General features: G+C 40.6%; 1 protein-coding gene across 4 annotated transcripts in view; it reads right to left on the bottom strand.

Annotated features, from left to right (window-relative positions):
* LOC117302993 overlaps window positions 1-21,918 on the bottom strand; it is a gene marked incomplete at its 5' end in the record, with an annotated part of 68,423 nt that overhangs the window by 32,643 nt on the left and 13,862 nt on the right. For 3 of the 4 annotated variants that reach the window (XR_004520475.1, XM_033787013.1, XM_033787014.1), the window contains 7 exon segments: window positions 507-773; window positions 3,225-3,503; window positions 7,795-7,975; window positions 16,007-16,188; window positions 17,795-17,941; window positions 18,394-18,648; window positions 20,904-21,020. Coding sequence is in view for 3 of the 4 variants with exons in the window: in XM_033787013.1 (XP_033642904.1) it covers window positions 507-773; window positions 3,225-3,503; window positions 7,795-7,975; window positions 16,007-16,188; window positions 17,795-17,941; window positions 18,394-18,648; window positions 20,904-21,020 (1,428 nt within the window). 4 annotated transcript variants of the gene reach the window in all.

The raw sequence follows: 21,918 nt of genomic DNA, 5'->3' as shown, positions 1-21,918 counted from the left end.
ACATTCTGAAGGCCGTAGGTCATTTGTTATTTGTGGGGTTAGTACTACAGTCTACTAGACGCGTGCACTCAGTGTCTTGCACTGTGATGTCACAGAGAATAATGAATATTAATTGAATATTATGGCAGCGCTTCCACACTCCCATTGGTTTTGTACATCTCCCCATTTGGGGAGATTTTCCAATAACAACGTGCAGAGTAAGAAAGGACCTCGTCAAGTCCCATTCTCGGGACCACAATAGCTACATTGACGGCAGCGGGTATGCTTAGGGACCTCCCACACGAGAACGGGACTTGGATCAAGTCTACAATTGGCGGTATTTAGTTAACCTTATCGTCAGATCTTTAGACGTCCAAGTGTCTGAGTGTGTTCAGTCAGGACTCACTTACTGAGTCTGGTTTGCTTACTGTTGAGTCAGTATTAAAAAGCCACCTAAGGGAGTCCAAGCGGACGCATCTCCAAAAGGGTCTTTAGTCTAAAGGGGGAATACCCAACACATCACTCACCATTCACAGAGATCTCAAAGGAGCAAGTTGCAATATTTTCCGAAGAGTCAACTGCTGTGCATGTCACTGTTGTGGTTCCTACATCGAATAGACTGCCTGACGTCACCATTATGCCTTTACCATTAACACATGTAATATTGATTGGATCAATTACACCATCAACAACATCAGTAGCTTTTGGCATCGGTGACCAACTGACGTTTCCTTGACTCATTTCATGCAGGACCTTTATGTTCATTGGACATGTGACATTTGGACTCTCATTATCTAAAGAAGCAAAGAATAGACTTGGTTTTTAATAATTTTATTTTAAACTATTGCATCATAAGCATGCATATCAGTTAAATCTTAACAGTCAGAGGGGCCTTAAAAGGCAGTGCAGGGTTCTCCACATGCGGTTTTGTCCGGGCATTGCGCCCGGACAAAAAATTCTCAAAATACCAAATGCGCCCGGACAAAAAATGCCGCATCCGGACAAAATCGTCGTGCGCCCGGACAAAAAATATTGCGCCCGGACAAAACATTTCGAAAAACACTTTACGACGAACACAAACCACCGTTCAATGCACTGTATCACCTACCTTTTTGTGTGCAGCGACTGTACCCTAAAGTCGGCTATTTCGTAATGGCATTTCGTGTGCATTTTTCTCTGTGTCGCAGGGCATTCTGACTACATTTTTGACAACAGCGTGGTATTTAGACTTGGTTCCAAGTCTGTGATCGTGCGGTCCTGATATATTATTGGATGAAACAGCGCCCTCTCGTGAATAAACATCTGTCATTAGAGCGAGTTAGAGCGTGGTAGCAAATCTACGGGGGAATTCTGCGTGGCTGATGCAGATGAATTACCACACTCTCAGACTTGATATCAAGTTTACGTGGTATAAGGCACCGATCAGAGATCGAAAAATACCCAGACGAAAATCTGAAACTCAATTTTTTTCTTCGGGCAATCGGCACAAAGTGGTATTGTTCGTGCTGAAATGATTTGCGCAAAATTTTTCGCACAATCAGTCGATCTTGCAGGAATAGTTTGTGCAACGTGCAACCATGTGCCGATCGCAGGAATGGTTTGTGGTTTGTGCCACTGGCTTATCTATTTGATGAATATTTGATGAATAGTATGCGTAATTTGCGCATTATGCCGATAGATATGGAATAATTTGCGCAATATGAAGATCGTGCATGAATTATTTGTGTAATTTGAAAACAATGCAGGAATGGTTTGCGCAATTTGACGATAGTGCAGGATTGGTTTAGCGCCCGGACAAAATTTAACCCTGTGGAGAACCCTGCATTGGACACTATTGGTAATTACTCAAAATAATTATTAGCATAAAGCCTCACTTGGTAACGAGTAATGGGCAGAGGTCGATGGAATAAAACATTGTGAAAAAACGGCTCCCTCTGGAAGCGACAGAGTTTTTGAGAAAGAAGTAATTTTCCACGAATTTGATTTTTAGACCTCAGATTTAGAATTTGAGGTCTCGAAATCAAGCATCTGAAAGCACACAACTTCGTGTGGCAAGGGTGTTTTTTCTTTCATAGTTATCTCGCAACTCCGACGACCAATCAAGCTAAAAATTTTCACAGGTTTGTTATTTTATGCACATGTTGAGATACACCAAGTGAAAAGACTGGTCTTTAACAATTACCAATAGTGTCCAGGGTCTTTAAAGAACATGTAATTCAAGATTGTTACTTTACTGTCTGTGTGATGTTCTTTCTCGATTTGACAATGCAAGCAAGATAGTTCAGGGGTGTGACATTGATTTCACATTATATTTTATAATTTTTAATACAAGAACAATAATTGCCACACCCAGGCGTATTTGTTCCACAGATACTGTACCTTGTACAAAAGACCCTCATCAGAGCCGAGGAAACACCTTGTTTCAAGAGGTAACATAACGCAGGGTCCAGCTTGCTAATAACAGGGCCCTCAGCGTACCTCACCATACTGTTGACCAACACAGGAGCAAAACAAATCCTACCAATAGAGTTGCCCTGGTCACCACCTTCCACCATAAACTAAACTTTCCTCAATCCTCAATAATAACATGACCATCCTTCACTCCTCCAACATGTTACACTCAGCAATCCCTGAGGACCCCATGGTTGCATTCTGCCGCCCTAAAAACCTGGGTGATATCCTAATCCTAGGTCAGTGCCAAACTCCCCCAGGTACAGGCCAAACAGAAATAATGGGTTGTCACAAATGTACCTGCTTCAAATGTAGAACTTGTTTACATTAAACCTTCACTTAAAGCAAAGTGTCAGGCATGTGTCAGGTAGCTTGAACACTGACATGTACATTGTGTAAAGTAAGCTTTGGCAATTTCAACAAAACAGCAAAGTTCTACAAGATTATAACACTGTTCACTTGGTCTTCACTGCACAGTAATGACCAGGTGCCAATTTGGCTCAGTCGTTTCACAGAGGCCAGCTTTCAATCAAGGTTATTAACACGCAGTGACAACAAGGCCCTCACTGTTATATAAATACTTAAAATACTTTTGTTCTCAAGAGACATTCTTTAGTCTGCTATTTTTTTGCATAATGAACTATTTATGCAAATCAAGAATGAGACTACATGTACAATGTGAAACATGTACAACTTTGAAAATTAACAGCAATTTGAATATAAATAGTTGGTTGGTGTTAATCGCTATATTGGTTTAACAAATGTTTATTTTATGCATTAATTTTTGTACTAACCTTTAACACTAACAGTGAAGGTACAGCTACCGACATTACCAGCGGCATCAACAGCAGTGCAGTCCACCTGTGTATCTCCAACTACAAAGGTGTCATTGGAAGTTATTGACTTCTTCACTCCCTCATCCAAAATAAAACATGAAGCCTCAACTTTTCCATCGAAAGAGTCATTGGCAAGTGCAAACTCAGGTATCCAAACAACTTTACGACTAAAGTTAGCATTTGGTGTTACGTTGACAGTACCAGCAGCTGGACAAGCAACTATTGGTTCACTGCGATCTACAAACAAATAATAAACAAGTATCTTATTATGAGACAAATAGAACATAATTTCAAGTTCAATTCATGAAAACATTGGACATAACCACGACCAAAACAACTTTGTGCAATACTTTGCATGATGAAAGGATTTGGGTGCAAGCAAACAGTAAGATCCATTCCCAGCTGTGTCATAGTAATGGGCCATTTTTCGGTTTTGGGGTATTTTGGGCCAATTTGGGGTTTTGAAAACTGTTTTTTTAGCAAATATTTTAAAGTTTACCTAGCCAATGCGACATAAATAACAAAACCTTTTTTGAAATACTTTGGCTAATTGCACTTTTAAATATGTTAGCAAAAAAAGAATTTAAAAACCCCCTAATTTACCAAAAATTACCATCATACAAAATGGTCTGTAACCAAGGCAACATAATAATAATAATAATAATAATAATAAGACTTATAATGCGCACATATCCACCCTGCTGGGTGTTCAAGGTGCAGTAAAACCAAAAACAAAACAAAAAACAAAACACAACACAAAGAAAAACAGACACAACAAAATAAGTCATTGAAAACCTGTGACATAAGATAAGTTTTGAGAAGAGACTTGAATTTTGCGGTACAAACACAAGATCGAAGATTAAGTGGTAGAGAGTTCCAGATGCGTGGCGCGGCTGAAGAAAAAGACCTGTCTTCCCATGAGTGTTGAGACTTGGGTTCAATGAGAAGAAGCATGGAACTTGATCGAAGATTCCTTGATCGAGTGTAAACTTGAAGCAGTTCAGAAATATAGTGGGGAGCCTTGCCATTTACAGCTTTGTGGACAATGAGCATCAGCTAGAAGATGATTCGTTGAGAGATAGGGAGCCAGTGTAATTGTTTCAGAATGGGGGTGATAGAACAGGATTTTCTAGACAGTGTCACAATGCGGGCAGCAGTATTCTGGAGCCGTTGAAGTCGGGAAATCTGGTTGTTAGGAAGACTGTAGAGAAGAGCATTGCAGTTGTCAAGACGAGAAGTAACACATGCGTGAATGACCTTTTCAGTGGCACTTTTGTCCAAGTACTTGCGAATCTTACCTATATTCCTGATGTGATATGATGATAAACGAACAATATTGTTGATGTGTGGCTGATGAAGTGTCATCGATGAATCAAAAATAACCCCAAGTTCCGAGCTTTCAGCGAGGCATCACCGAGCTTTCAGCGAGGCATCACCGAGCTTTCAGCGAGGCATCACCGAGCATCACCGAGCATCCCCGATGCTATCCGAGCATCACCGATGGAGATGTATGGCACTGAAACCTTAGTTAACTGTTGACGTGACCCAAATAAAAGGAACTCTGTCTTATCATCATTTAACTTCAGGAAGTTTTGTTGTGTCCAACGTCGAATCTCTTGGATGCATTTCTCAAGTCTTGCAATAGATGCATTGGCGTTTTCTTGAGAAGATTTAAACGTGATGTATAGCTGAGTGTCGTCTGCGTACACATGGTAATTCAGATTAAATTTGAGGATGATGTCACGAATCGGTAAAGTGTACAGCGTAAACCACTGCGGGCCGAGTACCGACCCCTGTGGCACAGAGTAGTGCAAAACAAGATTTAAACGTGATGTATAGCTGAGTGTCGTCTGCATACACATGGTAATTCAGATTAAATTTGAGGATGATGTCACGAATCGGTAAAGTGTACAGCGTAAACCACTGCGGGCCGAGTACCGACCCCTGTGGCACAGAGTAGTGCAAAACAAGATTTAAACGTGATGTATAGCTGAGTGTCGTCTGCGTACACATGGTAATTCAGATTAAATTTGAGGATGATGTCACGAATCGGTAAAGTGTACAGCGTAAACCACTGCGGGCCGAGTACCGACCCCTGTGGCACAGAGTAGTGCAAAACAACAGGGTCGGATATCGCAGTGCCAATACATACATGCTGAGTTCTATTGTGGAGAAACGATTTGCACCATGCTAGGGCTGTGTCCTCTATGCCAAGGTGCAACAGTGGCAGGCTCAAACACAGATAGTCTACACTCTGGTTGAAGATGTGGCAATGTCTGCGGCACGTTGTAAGGGACTGATGAAAATGATGAGCGGATGTCTGAAATCTTGGTGACAAAGAATTTCTGGAACTCATTTGCTAAGTCCTGGTTATTGTAGGTGGATGGAAGGACAGGGGTTTTGGGTTTGAGCCGAGAGAGAAGGATGTTATGATCAACAGTGTCAAACGCAGCACTTAAGTCTAGCAGGACTAGTGCTGTAAGGTTACCATTGTCCATAGAAGAGAGAATTTGTTGCTCACACGGACTAGTGCAGCCTTGGTCCCATGGAAAGGCTTGTATGCTGACTGGAACACGTCGGACAGGTTGAAAGTATGAATGTGATCAGAAATACGTGATGACACTACTCGTTCGATGACTTTTCCAAGATATTTTAAGTTTGCAACCGGTCTGTAGTTTTTGAATATCTCCTTGTCCAGGTTTGGTTTGTTGATGAGCGGCCTGATGTAGGAAACTTTGAGGCTACCGGGGAAACAACCAGAACTGAGAGATTCGTTTACAAGCTTAGTGATGTAGGGTACAAATATATCAATGTTTTGCTTTATCATGGATGTTGATACTGGATCCAGCTCACAGGATTTTGAAGGAGATTTCATAATAACCCTTTGAATCTCAGCAACAGTGGCAGGCTCAAACACAGAAAGTCTACACTCTGGTTGATGATGTGGCAATGTCTGCGGCACGTTGTAAGGGACTGATGAAAATGATGAGCGGATGTCTGAAATCTTGGTGACAAAGAATTTCTGGAACTCATTTGCTAAGTCCTGGTTATTGTAGGTGGATGGAAGGACAGGGGTTTTGGGTTTGAGCAACAACTTACCAATTATCTTGAAGAGCTTCTTATGATCTCCTGAGGATTCTTGTACGTGAGAATGTAACTACTTTACATTGGTTGCGATATTCTTGTCGTTGTATTGCCAATTTGCCATTTTTCTGCCACTTCCGCTCCAGTTGACGACAGATCTTTCTCGCTGTACGAATATCATCAGTGAACCAGGAGACTTCAGTTCGGACCTTGACTGATCTCGTTTTCCAAGGTGCGTATTTATCCAAGATGTCACTGACTGTACTCTCATATTGGCTGACATAGGAATCCAAGCAGTCATGATCAACATATGCTACATAATGATTTTAAAAGTATAAGATTTTGCCAACAGAGGGCATACGTTCATTTCCTGGAAGCATCATTAAGACACCCTCTAGTATTGATGTATTGTAGCATGCAAAACCGAGATAACGAAGACAAGCGAAACATTGGTATGTGCTGTATAAAAAGAAAAACCATGAACATGATGAAGCTATCTTTTGGAAAACATCTTAATCTTTACAATATCTGAATGTATTTATTTTGTAACAGAAAAACAGAACAATGTGACTCATCTTTGCGATTAAAAAAATGATGATTCCTTTAACCATTATGGCAAGTGTTCTTATACAATCACAGTGACCCCTGTATGTGTTGATGTACCAGCAGTGAATGGGACCTGGCAAGACTGCATGTGAAAGTCAAGTTGTATCTTACACTGCGGTGCAACTTAAATGCTTAAATCTTGAATTCTGTTATTTTGGTTGTTTGAGGGTACTGCGTCTTATACATTGAGCACCTTATAAGCAGGAAATGATGGCACTTGCACCCAAGTTCTTTCATCCCACAAAGTAAAGAAAAAAGAATATTATCGTATTGTGGACACATTATCGCATTAAGTATAAATGTGAAATGAACATTACAGTAAGACTTCAACATTCTCACTTCATTTAAAGACACTGGACACCTTCGTAATTGTCAAAGACCAGTCTTTTCACTTGGTGTATCTCAACATATGCACAAAATAACAAACCTTTGAAAATTTGAACTCAATTGGTTGTTGAAGTTGCGAGATAAAACTGGAAGAAAAAACACCCTTATCACACGAAGTTGTTTGCTTTCAGATGCTTGATTTCGGGACCTATAACCTTAAAATCTGATTCCGAGGTCTCAAAATCAAATTCAAATATTTTAGTGGAAAACTACTTCTTTTTCAAAACTATGTTACTTCAGAGGGAGCAGTTTCTCACAATGTTTACACTATCAACAGCTCTCCATTGCTTGTCACAAAGTAAGTTTTTATGCTTTCTTTGTTAGGGGGAGCATAATTCATGCTTTCCCCCCAATCCATTCCTTTTAACTTGAGTTACTTGTTTGTTGTGTTGCACATATTCATGGATGTAGATACTTTGATATTAAATAGATTTAGCAAATGCAAGCCAACCTTGACATATAAAACCATCACCCATCAATCCAGTGGGGCATGTATCGCAGGTAAACCCAAGTGAAGGCGCCAGTGTGTCATTGCAGAGAACATTGGGAAAGCAAGGTTCCACAACACAAGGATTGAAATCTTCTTCACATGTGGCTCCTGACCTTCCAATAGGACAATCACATGATGATATCTGAAATTGTAAAAGTTGTTCTATATTTTGATTTGCACTCATAAGGAAAAAGTACAAAAGCAGTTCTTATCTGATTCACTTTTGTCCTACCATGCTGGCTCGATTTTCATCTGCTCTGTTACTAAGTTTCTATAATCCAATTTATTGTTCAATTAAGTTCTACCTCCATGTTATCATTGACATGTATCATTACCCTGAGTCAGTCTGAAATAAAAGTTGTTGTATCTAGTTGACAGACTTTTAAAACTGGACCATATACATAAGAAGATTGCTGGTTTAATTTGATAATTCAGTTGAAAAATCTCTCACTTGAAGGTCAAGAAAACAAGCAGTCACTTGCATTAAAATCACTATGAATAGATTTAACCACAAGTTATGATTGAATTTACAAAACTTACACCACCTCTCAGAGTTTTGCCTCCACAAAGTTTGTCGAACTTTACACACTTGCTTAAAGTGCATAAAGTCATAGTGTAAAAAAATTAATGTTTTTCTTCTTTTGAACTGAAAATAGACTATTTAAAATTGATCTCTTCGTTAACGTGTTGACTCTGAAAAGAACCGGTTTTACCAATTATAATTATGTTTTTTTTTTTTTAAGAGCTTCAAAGCTTTCAAATTTTCGTTAAAAATGCAGATTACAAAATGTTCTGTCAACTTTTGCGGTGTTGGTTTTTTATTTGAACAATTGGTGAGCCCAGGAAGCGAAACCAGCATCGGATCAGGGGCCCAAGAAGCTTGGGGTCCCAGATGTAGAGTTGTTATACCGCCCTCTATTGACTGTAGTTGTTAAGTCTATAAGTTGCAATCCAAGATGTCTGACCAATAATAAACATATCATCATAAATAAGTCCAATCAAACATGTCTAAGTGTCTCAGTGGTTAAAGCCTAAACACCACATTTTGGCGACGAGGATAAAGGGATAACAATCAAGCAAGCTAGGGTGAGTTGCCGAAATTTGTTTGGCATTTTCTACTTCTATATCCAGAAAAGTAGCACCGAATCAGAACATTATTTTGTCAAGTCAGCCACGCTTAATACAACATGTCAATCCTACCAGTTTTTCCAGAGGTTTGACGTCCATGCCGATAGTAATGCAGGCCCTAGATGGAAAAAATGGCTGCAACGGTTCGAAAGGTTGATGGTAGCTATGGACATCACTAGTGAAAAGCGAAAGAGGGTATTACTTCTTCATTATGCTGGTACTGAAGTAGACAAGATTTTCGATACACTAGATCAAACGGGGGATGATGAAGAATATAAACCAGCAGTCGATGCATTAACCAAATATTTCAACCCTCGGAGAAACAAAGCAGAGGTGTACAAATTCAGACAAGCCAAGCAAGAAAGTAACGAGACACTTGATACATTCCACACCAGATTGCGACAACTATTTCAGACCTGCGAATGACAATATGGACAATGAAATAGTGTCACAGATAATCTTAAGCTGTCAATCTCAACGTCTTCGCAGAAGAGCCCTGCGAGAGACAATGACCCTCGACCAACTACTAACCATTGGCCGTTCTTTTGAGACAAGTGAGCGTGAAGCTGATTTAGTTGAAGCCGGTCGTCAAGAAGCCACTTATGCAGTCAGTGATACAGGCAGGCGAGATAATTATAAGCAGTCAAATCCCAATCACCATGATCACCGCCGCCAGGTCCAAAATCACAGTCTCAACGCCGACAACCACAACAAGGTAATCGTACATGCTGGTTTTGCGGAGGTCCTTTCCCACACAAAACAACCTGCCCAGCCACCGGAAAAGAATGTAGACACTGTAAGAAAATGGGACATTTTGCGTCAGTTTGTCGCTCAGCGTAAGCCAACGAAGCGGTACACACTGTTGATCAAGATGATGACAACTCTGAGACTGATGCAGGCTACGTATTCGCTAATCATGCAAGTGCTTTCGTTATCCACTCTGCCAACTTGCCTACCTGTCAGATGAACATGGCAATACAACCATGACAGCCATGATAGATTCTGGAGCATTGTTCTTGATTCAAAGTCATTCAATCTCCTCAAACAAGATCGTCATTCGTTCCAGATGAGAAAGCCGAAATCCAAAGTATTCTCATACGGCACTGCAACACCTTTGCCAGTACTCGGTGTTTTCTCTGCTGATGTTACCGTCGGTTCCACATCTTGTCCAGCAGACTTTCACGTAGTTGATACCGACACATGTAACCTACTCTCGTATACAACAGCAAAACAACTGAAGTTAATCAATCTTAACACCGATCATGTTACGTGTAACATACAATCAGCACCAGAACGGATGATGCAGAAAACAGAAAAAACAACAGGCCATGAAAACGTCTTTAGCCAGTATAGTTCCTTATTCGATGGCATTGGGAAAATCAAGGATGTTCAAATCAAACTCCACATTGATCCAGATGTGCTCCCAAAACAACAGAAGCATCGCCGCATTCCATTCCACACTCGAAAGGACGTGGAAAAAGAACTCCAGAGACTTGAAGACCTGGACATCATAGAAAAGATTGATGGTCCTACCCCATGGGTCAGTCCAATCGTAGTAGTACCGAAACCCTCAGGAGCAGTAAGAATTTGTGTTGACATGCGTCAAGCAAATAAAGCAATAAAGAGAGAGCGACACCCCATGCCTACTCTAGAAGACATCATAGCAGATTTGAACGGTGCATCCGTATTCAGCACACTCGATATGACTGCTGGCTATCACCATTTTGAACTCGCACCCGAAGTACGACATGTCACAACTTTTAGCACTCATGTCGGTCTCCGTCGCTACAAGCGTTTGATGTTTGGTGTAAACGCAGCTTCAGAAATCTTCCAAACAGCCGTATCACAACTCCTCACAGGCCCAGGATGCAAGAATATGTCTGATGACATCATAGTATACAGCAAAGACAAACTGGAGCACGATAGAAACCTGAAGGCAGTACTTGATAGACTTCAGAGTCACAATGCAAAATTCAACAAAGACAAGTGCAATTTGCCCAGTCCAAAGTCCGCTTCTATGGGCATATCTTCAGCAAGGATGGTCTTGCTCCTGACCCAAAGAAGATTGGTGCACTCATAAATGCGCCGCCACCGACAAACCAGAAGGAAGTCAAATCTCTACTTGGTCTCGCTTCATATACATGTACATGTATGTCCAGATTCATCCCTAACTACGCTACACTCACTGCACCCCTCCGTATTCTTTACACACCAGGATGCAGAATGGAAGTGGGGACCAGACGAAATCAATTCATTCACAAGGTTAAAAGAAGTTCTAGCAGATTCAAGCAGAATGGTCTACTTCGATCCACGTAAACAAACCGACATCATTGTAGATGCAAGTCCAGTGGGTCTAGGTGCAATGCTATGCCAAGATGGAAAAATAGTCTCCTACGGAAGTCGTACTCTGTCAGATGTTGAATCACGATACTCCCAGACGGAACGTGAAATGCTTGGTGCAGTTTGGGGTGTTGAGCATTTTCACCTCTATGTCTAGGTGCCAAGTTCCGAATTCTGACTGACCACAAGCCATTGCTGGGTATCTTCAAAAGCTATAGACAGACTTCTCCCAGAATCGATCGATGGCGTTTACGTCTCATGCCATACAGCTATGAACTTGTGTACAAGCCAGGCAAAGACGATGAAAATCCTGCAGACTACATAAGCCGACACCCAGTACACAAGCCGCCAAAAACATCTGTTGCAGAAGAATATGTTCACTACATTTGCAACAATGCAGTTCCTAAAGCAATGACAGCTTCAAAACTGCTTTGATCACCCCAGTAATCAAGAAAGAATCTTTGGACTGTAATGACTTAAAGAACTATCGTCCTATATCTAATTTGTCTTTTGTGTCGAAGGTCACTGAGAAGGTCGTTGCTGCAAGACTAAACGCACACTTGTTTAGAAAACCAGCTGCGCGAAAGTCACCAATCTGCGTACCGTAAGTTTCATAGTGTGGAAACGGCCCTTCTTAAAGTTCACAATGACATCATGTGCGCAGTCGACAGCAAAAAGGCTGTACTGATGATCTTGCTCGACCTCTCAGCGGCCTTCGATACAATTGACCACGATGTTCTCATCCAGAGACTGCATTCTAATTTTGGTATTGGGGGCACAGCTTTAAACTGGATCAAATCCTACCTACATAACCATTCTCAACTACATGTAGTTCAAATTCAAGGGGAATCATCACCGGAGGCCAAAGTATACTATGGAGTCCCGCAGGGCTCTGTCCTAGGTCCGTTCTTTTCACTCTATATACATAGCCACTTGGTCAAATTGCTAGGAAACATAATTTACAATCACACTTCTACGCTGACGACACACAATTATACACAACTTTCAGTCCCAACTTGGTAGGTAATCACAACAACATCCTCTTGTCACTAACCAACTGCTTGCACGACTTCCAAAGATGGATGCTGGACAACTTTCTTAAGTTCAATCCTTCTAAAATGAAGTTCATAATCATCTCCTCTCCACAACTCCGCAACAATGTTCCCATCCAAAACATTCAGATTGGCGATACCCTGGTCACACCAAGCACAGATGTACGAAATCTCGGCGTGCTCTTTGACCAGTGCATGAACCTAGAAAAACATGTTTCTCGTGTCTGCCAATCTTCCTACATACACCTCAGACGCATCGCTAAGATCAGACTTCTTCTTTCCATGAAGGCAGCAGAGCAACTCATCCATGCGTTTATCACCTCCAGACTGGATTTCTGCAACAGTCTGCTTGCTGGCCTTCCACAGAGCACGCTGCAGCGCCTCCAATCTGTTCAGAACGCTGCAGCACGTCTCTTGACTGGAAACAAATTGCATGCCCACATCACTCCAATCCTTTATAATCTACATTGGCTTCCCATCAAACAACGCATCAAATTCAAAATAATCATTCTCACTTTCAAGGCACTCCAAGGTTCAGCCCCACTCTGTATTCAAAACCTGTTGACTCCCCGTACTACAAGACCGTCTAGCCAGCTACGGGGACAGGGGTTTTTCCATTACAGCACCCAGGCTCTGGAATTCACTCCCTGAAAACCTCAGGAAAATCCATGACATCTCCATCTTTCAGCATCAACTTAAGACACACCTGTTCACACTTGCTTTCCCCAACACTTGAGAATTTTCCCTCTTTCCATCTTGTCCGGCGCCTTTGAATGGTTTTTCACCAGATTTAGCGCGCCTTTATAAATGCTGTGTTATTATTATTATTTTAAAGCAATGACCCTTGATGAAGTTCACGAAGAAACCGCAGCTGATGAAGTCATGCAAAGGCTGATGAAGACTATTCAATCTGGAAAGTCAAACGACTGGGATGACATCGACATGCGATCATTCAAACCAATTCGATCCGAGCTAACAATCTGCAATGGAGTGATCCTGAGAGCCAATCGCTTAGTCATGCCCACATCCCTGAGATCCAAAGCTGTAAATCTTGCTCATGCCAGTCACCAAGGGATCGTGAAGACAAAAGCATTCCTGCGAGAGAAAGTTTGGTTTCCTGGAATAGACGGTATGGTGGAAGACAAAGTGAAAAAATGCATTCCATGCCAAGCAGCAACCACTAGTGGTGCAGAAAGACAAGAACCACTGAAAATGACACCTCTACCCTCTGCCCCATGGAAAGAAGTTGCAGTGGATTTCACTGGCCCATATGCGTCAGGAGAATATCTTCTCGTAGTTGTTGACGAATACAGTCGCTATCCCGAAGTCGAAATCGCTACTTCTACTTCATCCAAAGCAACCATTCCAAAGCTAGATGCGATTTTCGCTAGACAAGGAGTCCCTGATGTAGTGAAGACAGACAATGGCCCGCCATTTCATGGTCATGGGTTTGCTAGGTTTTCAGCATACCTTGGTTTCACTCATCGCAGAGTCACACCACTATGGCCCAGAGCAAATGGTGAAGTCGAACGCCTGAACAGAATGCTTGGAAAAGTCATACGCACAGCCGAGTCAGAAGGAGTAAGCTGGAAGCAACAGCTGTACAAATTTTTTTCCGTCAATACAGAGCAACTCCACACTCTACGACAAATGTATCTCCAAGTGCATGAAGCTCTAAACTCCAGAAAGCTGAAATGTGAGCTACCCGAATTGCAGACTCCAATGCAATCTCACAAACATGACGTCCTTCTCAGAGAACGTGATGCACAACAGAAGTCACAGATGAAGGAATACACAGATAATCTTCTTCATGCTAAGCCGAGCAACCTCAAAGAAGGACACACCGTTCTTGTGCGTCAGCCAAAGAAAACAAAACACACTCCCCCATTCAACCCCCAACCGGTTGAAGTGATGACGAGAAGAGGAAACATGATTGTAGCCAGACGAGGCGAGAAGATCACAAAGCGAAACATTTCTCACTTCAAAAGGATCCCAACCCCTCCCCCAGACCACCACTCTTCTTCAGAAGACTACGAAGAGCAAATCGACAACCAACCTCTCATCGCAGAACCACCACCTACCCAGGAGGACACTACCTTGCCAACACTTGATGCCGATCTACTTCTGACTACACCACAGAGCCCCAGCTCAATGGAATCTTGTCTACGATCTACTAGAGTCCATACGATTCCAGTCAGATTCAAAGATTATGTCAAATAAGTTGTGAAAAAAGCAACAACTAAAATTCACCAGTTTTTCAAAGTTATGGAAAACACAAAAAAAAATTGTTGAAAAAAAAAAAAAAAGTTCATTTCACTCTTAAGCATTTTTCAGATTTTCTGATAAAAAACATAGCTGGACTGGTGAATTCAAGAGGACTTACACAAACCAAACCGTTTGTTTGTCAAAGAACTTTGAAACTAAAGGACACTTTAAGTCTTCCTTTTTAATACATTTAATCTTTTTTTGAAAAATTGATGAGAAATTCATACTGTTGTGATTACCATGTTAGCAACTTGAAGCAGTGGACATTTTGCAAGGCATTCAAGGAAAGAAATTTAAAGAATGCATCTAATCAACCATTTTTGTTTGTGCTCAAAGAGACTTTTGAGAAATTCTTTTTTTAAACATCTCAGCAAAGAGAACAAATTCTGTTCTTCCTTTTTTCTAAAAAAGGGGTAATGTAGAGTTGTTATACCGCCCTCTATTGACTGTAGTTATTAATTCTATAAGTTGCAATCCAAGATGTCTGACCAATAATAAACATATCATCATAAACCAGTCCAATCAAACATGTCTAAGTGTCTCAGTGGTTAAAGCCTAAACACCACACCAGATATCTGTCATACAATCTATTTTGAATGGAATTTCCCTTTTTTGGCAGAATAATATTGGTATATTGCAAAACAATGCAAATCTGTGTGACATGGAAAGACCAGATTTCACTGAGTGAGTACAACAAACAATTTGACAGGGTTGTGTGGCCCCCAGAAGATTTCAGGTCCTATAGACCTGATACATGTAGATGCTTTGCCTTGCAATCTGACCACTTATTAGCATCGCTTTTTTGGGCAGGATTATGTAAAAGGAGATTTCAAAAAAATTACCCCACAAGTGTTGTATTTCAAAAGGCTTTAACAGAGTAAAATGGAAAAGCCAGATTTAATCAAGACATATTCTACAATAATAGACAAATAAAATGCAATCAATATTTAATTTGTTTAACTAGCACAAAAATCCTTGATTATCATTTGACTTCTGTTCTTAAAAAAACCCCAAAATAGACAGGACCCCACAATAAAGTCCAGAACCCCCTTCTGCACAACATATGACACAACCCTTGGCCAAACTGGCGGGGCAATAGTTGTTGCTGCGAAGCATCCAATAATTATCCATGGGGCCCTTTTTCAAACCTAAGCTGGGGGTTGTCATCAACTTTGTAGCAGTGGACATTTTGCAGTGTTTCCAATCATTTAACAGAGCCGGAGGTGAAGCCAGAGCCCAAAAATGGTTTGGAAAGCCCCAACACGTACATGTACATGTACATGTACGATTTATGATGTGTCAACACCGTTCGCAGCCTCCAAGACTGTTGTCCGCGCACATGATTATAGCATACAAAACTCATGTCCCTTATTTCTACACAAACTTACAGCAAACTTGTCAACCCCCACATAAGAATCTTGTTGAAACTGGTTGTAGTTGCACTGAGTTTCTTCCAGACACTTGCACAGCTTTACAATGGGTGTAACTGAAGATTGGAGTGTTCCATCATCTGCCATAAATGTTATATTTACTTTTTCTGAACTTGAAGGTGTCCATGTGAACAATCCGCCTGCAAACAAAACAAAAATAAAGCTTTGAATGTCTTTATGTCTAGCTCAATAAATCAAGACCTTTGTTCTTGCATTTATGCTGTTATGCCATGTATGCCGGTGAAATGACAATTTTTCAATTAACACCAATATTAAACAGTTAAAAGAGGATGGTGCACCCCAAATTTCTGGAGGTTAAATCTAAGGCACATGTACAGCTATTGTAAATACTTCCATTGAAATTATTTTGCTCGTTTCTCAAAAACAACAGCACCCTCAGCAAGTAAAAGTTTAAGGGAAGCTTAATTCATTTTATTTCAACAATAACGCAAAAAGTAAGAAGCAGCAGTACATTCCTTTTTAATATCTAAACAAGTTGATCAGACTAAACAATGATTTGTAAGAAGCAAGCTTGTCGAGTGTTAATTCCCCTCATTCATATTATTTAAAGTTAAATCTACTTAAAGCACAAAAATAAATAAAAATTAAAAAAGTTATTGAAATGAGTATAAATATCAATGAACAAAATAAAATGAACAAACAAATAAACCTAAGCAACCAACCAAACAACCAACCAACAAACCCAAAAAACAAACAAACACACCAACAATCCGACAAACAAATAAACAAAAACCTCAACGAACGAATGAACGAACGAACGAACGAACGAACGAACGAACGAACGAACGAACGAACGAACAAATGAACAAACGAACGAACGAACAAACGAACGAACGAATGAATGAACTAACGAACGAATGAATAAATAACGAACGAAGGATCCAACAAAACAAACAAGCGAGCAAGCGAGCAAGCGAGCAAGCGAGCAAGCGAGCAAGCGAGCAAGCGAGCAAGCGAGCAAGCGAGCAAGCGAGCAAGCGAGCAAGCGAACAAGCGAACAAGCGAACAAGCGAACAAGCGAACAAGCGAACAAGCGAACAAGGCAGGCAGGCAGGCAGGCAGGCAGGCAGGCAGGCAGGCAGGCAGGCAGGCAGGCAGGCAGGCAGGCAGGCAGGCAGGCAGGCAGGAGGCAGGCAGGCAGGCAGGCAGGCAGGCAGGCAGGCAGGCAGGCAGGCAGGCAAACAAACCAGGCAGGCAGGCAGGCAGGCAGGCAGGCAGGCAGGCAGGCAGGCAGGCAGGCAGGCAGGCAGGCAGGCAGGCAGGCAAACAAACACAATTAACCCAAAACAGTGAAGCTGTAGTAAATAAAGTTCAAGCATTGAATATTGCGAAAAATAATGAAATAGTCTCAGTTAAAGTTTAAAGCGGGGGTAGCGAAGCTTTGACAGAAGAATGATAACTGAAGATGTGTTGGGAATAACTTGTATTTATACCTTTTTGTATGTACAATGTATAGCAAAGATTTTCCTTCAATGATTTCATATTGTTCAGTTTCCAAAGAAAATTTTGGAGAGAATTCCACAGTTTTAGTCCTGTTTATTAAATATTCCGACGGGCAAGTCCGAAACGAGTTAACACAGGTTGATTGTTTCATTCTCCCAGTACCACTACTACCGGTACATGTTCAAATGTAAACGATCATCAGTCATAATATACCAAATTGTACAAACATTTTGCTACTTTTGTCTTAATCCCAGGTTAATGAACCTGCCGCTGTTTTCTTACCTCTTGTAAGAGAAGAATTTGGAAGCACACTAAGTAGACTAAAAGTAACATCATCTTGATTGCGATCCTCTGCAAACAACTGCTGTGTGAATGTACGACCAACATATACCTCTAGGTAGGAAATATTCAGGAAGGGAGGAAACATATCTGGCCAAAAAAATATGTAACGTATCAATTCGTATTATTTTCAAGTTGATAATTTGTTAATACTTCCAAGATGATTTAGATAATTTAAAATGCATACAATAGGGAACAGTAAACGAGAAAGAGGAAGTACAAAAAAAGTAACCATAAACTGAACACAAAAGACGATGCACGTCTTGTGCTTTTCAAAACAAGAAAATAAGATAAACAAAGACAATATTTGGAAAATATTCTTTAAATACTTGGGATGAGGATGCTTATTTTGTTTCAAACCTATATTGTGATTACCACTCTAGTTTATGCAACCATTGCATATAGGTTTAATGATTACATCTCAGATAACAAGCACACACGTTGGCCAAATGTTGGCACATACATGTAGTTTTCTTACATTGTAGCATGCAGGTTGCGGCAGTTACTCGGGCACAGGCAAATATGGACAAACTTTAACTTACCTAATTGTTCCTGCATCTGTAGATTACCATCATTTATTTGTTTAGTAGTTTGTCCAAGAACAAGGTTTCCAGTAACCAGCGTATCATAAATACAGATTTCATCGTTCTGGCATCCAGATTTGACCAACGCTAGTTGGCTAATATTGGCAGCACTTTCAAGTTGATTTAGGAGTGTTGGCACTGTCTGAACTAAGTTGATGTTAGCAAATGTCTTTGGAGGAGTATAGTAAAATAATCTTCCGGTAGATACCCTCCCTATAATGCATACAGAAGTTTAAACAAAAATTGATTGCTGCATTAGTTTACTCAACAAATGCATCTTTTGGCAGTCCCATCTATTGGTAAAACACATAACTTTCCCAAATCTAAAAGAAATGGAGTAAATAGAAATTGATCTGAAACTTCCTCCATATGATGCCTGCCTAACGATGAACATGTGTGAAAATTTTGAAGTGATTACAAAAAACTTCACAACACACATCTTCAAAAAGTCCATTTTCAAAATTGTTTAACTTGCCACTAGAGGGCGATCTTTTGTGGCGTGACATCATCAGTATTTTTGTTTTAAAATGCCCACCCTTGCCACCACTAACATCGTTAAAAGCAAGTTCATAACTTTTTTGACTTTCAAATTACAAGGTTTTTTCCTGTTTTGACTCGTTTCAAGGAATAAAATTAAGACCTAATTTATTCCAACCCAATCCCGCAAACAGAAACCTACGGTCTCTTAATGCTGATTTGATACAGATTTTCAAATATTCAAGTGTTTTAGGATCATCATTGTACCAGTGCTTTTCGAATCATCGCTGAATGTTTAATTGAAATTGCTCTAAAGGAAGTATGCCAAAAACATGAGTACTGAAAAATACAATTAAAAGCAAATAAAGAAAACAAAACTTTAACTAAAACAAGAGCTGTTTCGCTGCGCTACGAAACATCGCTGCGCTGTGCTACGAAACAGCTAATGAACAATTTACAAGCACATTTAGCACATGCCAGCAACACCAAAAAAGCCAACCCACGGAACCGCTTTATTCCTCATGACATTCCGCAGCGACCGAGGCAAACTGAAGGGACATTTCAAAGTGCCCATTTATCGGTGGACGGTGCACAAGTGCCACAGTCATGCGCCTCACGAAACACATTTTCAGCTAACAAGGAATCCCCATGAAAGTAATCAGCAACCACGGCCCACACTAAGACAGCCATGAATATCGCAAATTCGCTAGTGGTTGGGGATTTGACCACGTGACATCAAGCCCCAGATATCCCCCATAACAATGGTTTTATTGAAAGAGTCAAATCCAAACTGTCAAAGCTGAATTATTTTCGGAGGAAATTTGCAGGAAAATATCATTTTTCTTCTTTTCCGCCTGGCATTGTTACCCCATTCTTTGAAGTGGTCCAGTGAAGAGGTTTTTACCTTGTTTCTGGAATAGATAAAGGTCTGCCAGCTAGTTCTTTCTTTTCCCTCTCCCTTTTCTTAACTGGTCCTGTCATTTCTATTCTGTATCTTCTCAGTTAGTCCAGATCATACTGATTCTTGGTGCTTACCCGGATCAAAGCCCTCTCTGGACCCTTAAAGCTTTGCTCCGAAGGGCATGAGGTACCAGAAATAAACATGTTGTAGGTCATGGCCCCCTGGTAGTACAGGGTCCCGAACTCAGTGGTAATGCGCTGAGAGGCTGGTCGACCTATTACATGTAACAGGTGTAAAATGTCGAAGTGGTTGTACTGCCATGGATATGCATGGATTGGTGGTCCGTGCACCCACTTTAGGTTGCATTCCTGAGCCCATCGGGGTGACATTGTTACGACAATGTGTTCGTTGAGTTCTCTTCATTCCTTTGAGTACTTTGGGCCAGTATCAAACCTCTGACTATCTGCCACTCTTCTTTTTCTATTACACAATAAACCAAACATGACTCCACAAACTAAGAATAAACAACCCTTATCTGCCCGCGCAAACCCATCTACCCGTGTGCAGCGTTCATAGGGTGCGTTCAGACACGGTACTAAAGTTGGTTTAACTCATGGTTCAACTCGATTGAGTTCAACTCAGTGTGTCTGAACGAATCTAATGTCTAAAGTTAGTCCGAATTGAGTTAACCCACAAAAGATAAACCGTCCAGGGAGGGGGTTTATCTTTAGACCGCTTTGGGTTTATCTTTGAACACTGTGTGTGGACAGAATAGAAAAGACCACATCCGGTTTAAATCACAACAGGCGACCCAATTACCTCCGTAATCATTACGTAAACACACGGTGACCAATGAACAGGACAATAAACAGGATGTTAGAGTAACGGGGTGGCGTTTTCTTTGACCTCTTAAAACCAAAGATAAACCGGATCAGGTTTAACTCAGTGCTGTCTGAACACAAGGGTTTTTTATTTTTACGATCACCCCCTGCTGCTCGTAAAAGTTAAACCGGTTAACCTGTCTACAAATACTACAAACGTTTAGCATGTATAGGATGTTAACAAATGTCAAACTAGAATATACACTTACAGGAGTATCCAAAAGTATTCAGCTCAGATGCAGTTAATGTTCCATTTGGACCTGTCCCATAAGGACCTTCGTGCCGGCTAGGTTGAAGATCATTTTGTGAATCACCATCAAAAGTACCTGTTCAAAATCAGAAGAAAAACAATTCTAACATAAAATAAACAAATTACTGAGAGTAAACAGAAAAAATACAGTTTTTGCAATTTAGTAACAGCAACACAATCACTTTGAACTATGACATACAATCACTTTGAACTATGAAATACACTTAAAGGAACACGTTGCCTTGGATCGGTCGAGTTGGTCTTTGAAAAGCGTTTGTAACCGTTTGTTAAAAAATGCATATGGTTAGAAAGATAATTTAAAAGTAGAATATAATAATCCACACAAGTTTGCTTCGAAATTGCGTGGTTTTCCTTTTACTGTGCGAACTAACACTGTCGGCCATTTATGGGAGTCAAAATTTTGACTCCCATAAATGGCCGACTGTGTTAGTCGACGAGGTAACAAGAAAACCATGCAATTTCGAGGCATGTTTGTGTGGATCATTGTATTCTACTTTTACAACATCTTTCTACACATATGCAAAGACCAACTCGACCGATCCAAGGCAACGTGTTCCTTTAATTGACCTTGGCTTAGTTGGCTTCAAGATCTAAGCTTAGGTCATGAAGTAAGAATAACACAAACATCAATATAACAATCTAGATGTGTGTATTTATTACAAACATCAAGTGTTTGAGGTGTATGAAAAGCAGGAAATTATTTAAAAGTTAAATGAAATATAACCAATATGAAAACAAGGTCTGTTTAAAAATAGAGCTTTAAAAGAAATTTGAACTTCCGGTTTGGACAGGAAGCAAGGTCAAGTCTGGGGCGCGTTCCACTTACTGTTCGCGCAAACGTTACTTATCTTTGGAATGATTGGTGCGCACTACGCGACGTCAATATGGCGACGCCCTGAAATGAAGGTGGCGATACCATACGTATTTTTTGTAAACTTTGTTTTTGCTGTATG

Source organism: Asterias rubens, chromosome 19, assembly GCF_902459465.1.
Source record: "Asterias rubens chromosome 19, eAstRub1.3, whole genome shotgun sequence".
Lineage (NCBI taxonomy): Eukaryota > Metazoa > Echinodermata > Asteroidea > Forcipulatida > Asteriidae > Asterias > Asterias rubens.
The sequence above is the reverse complement of the archived record's forward strand: the minus strand, read 5'-3'. Positions and strand labels throughout refer to the sequence as shown.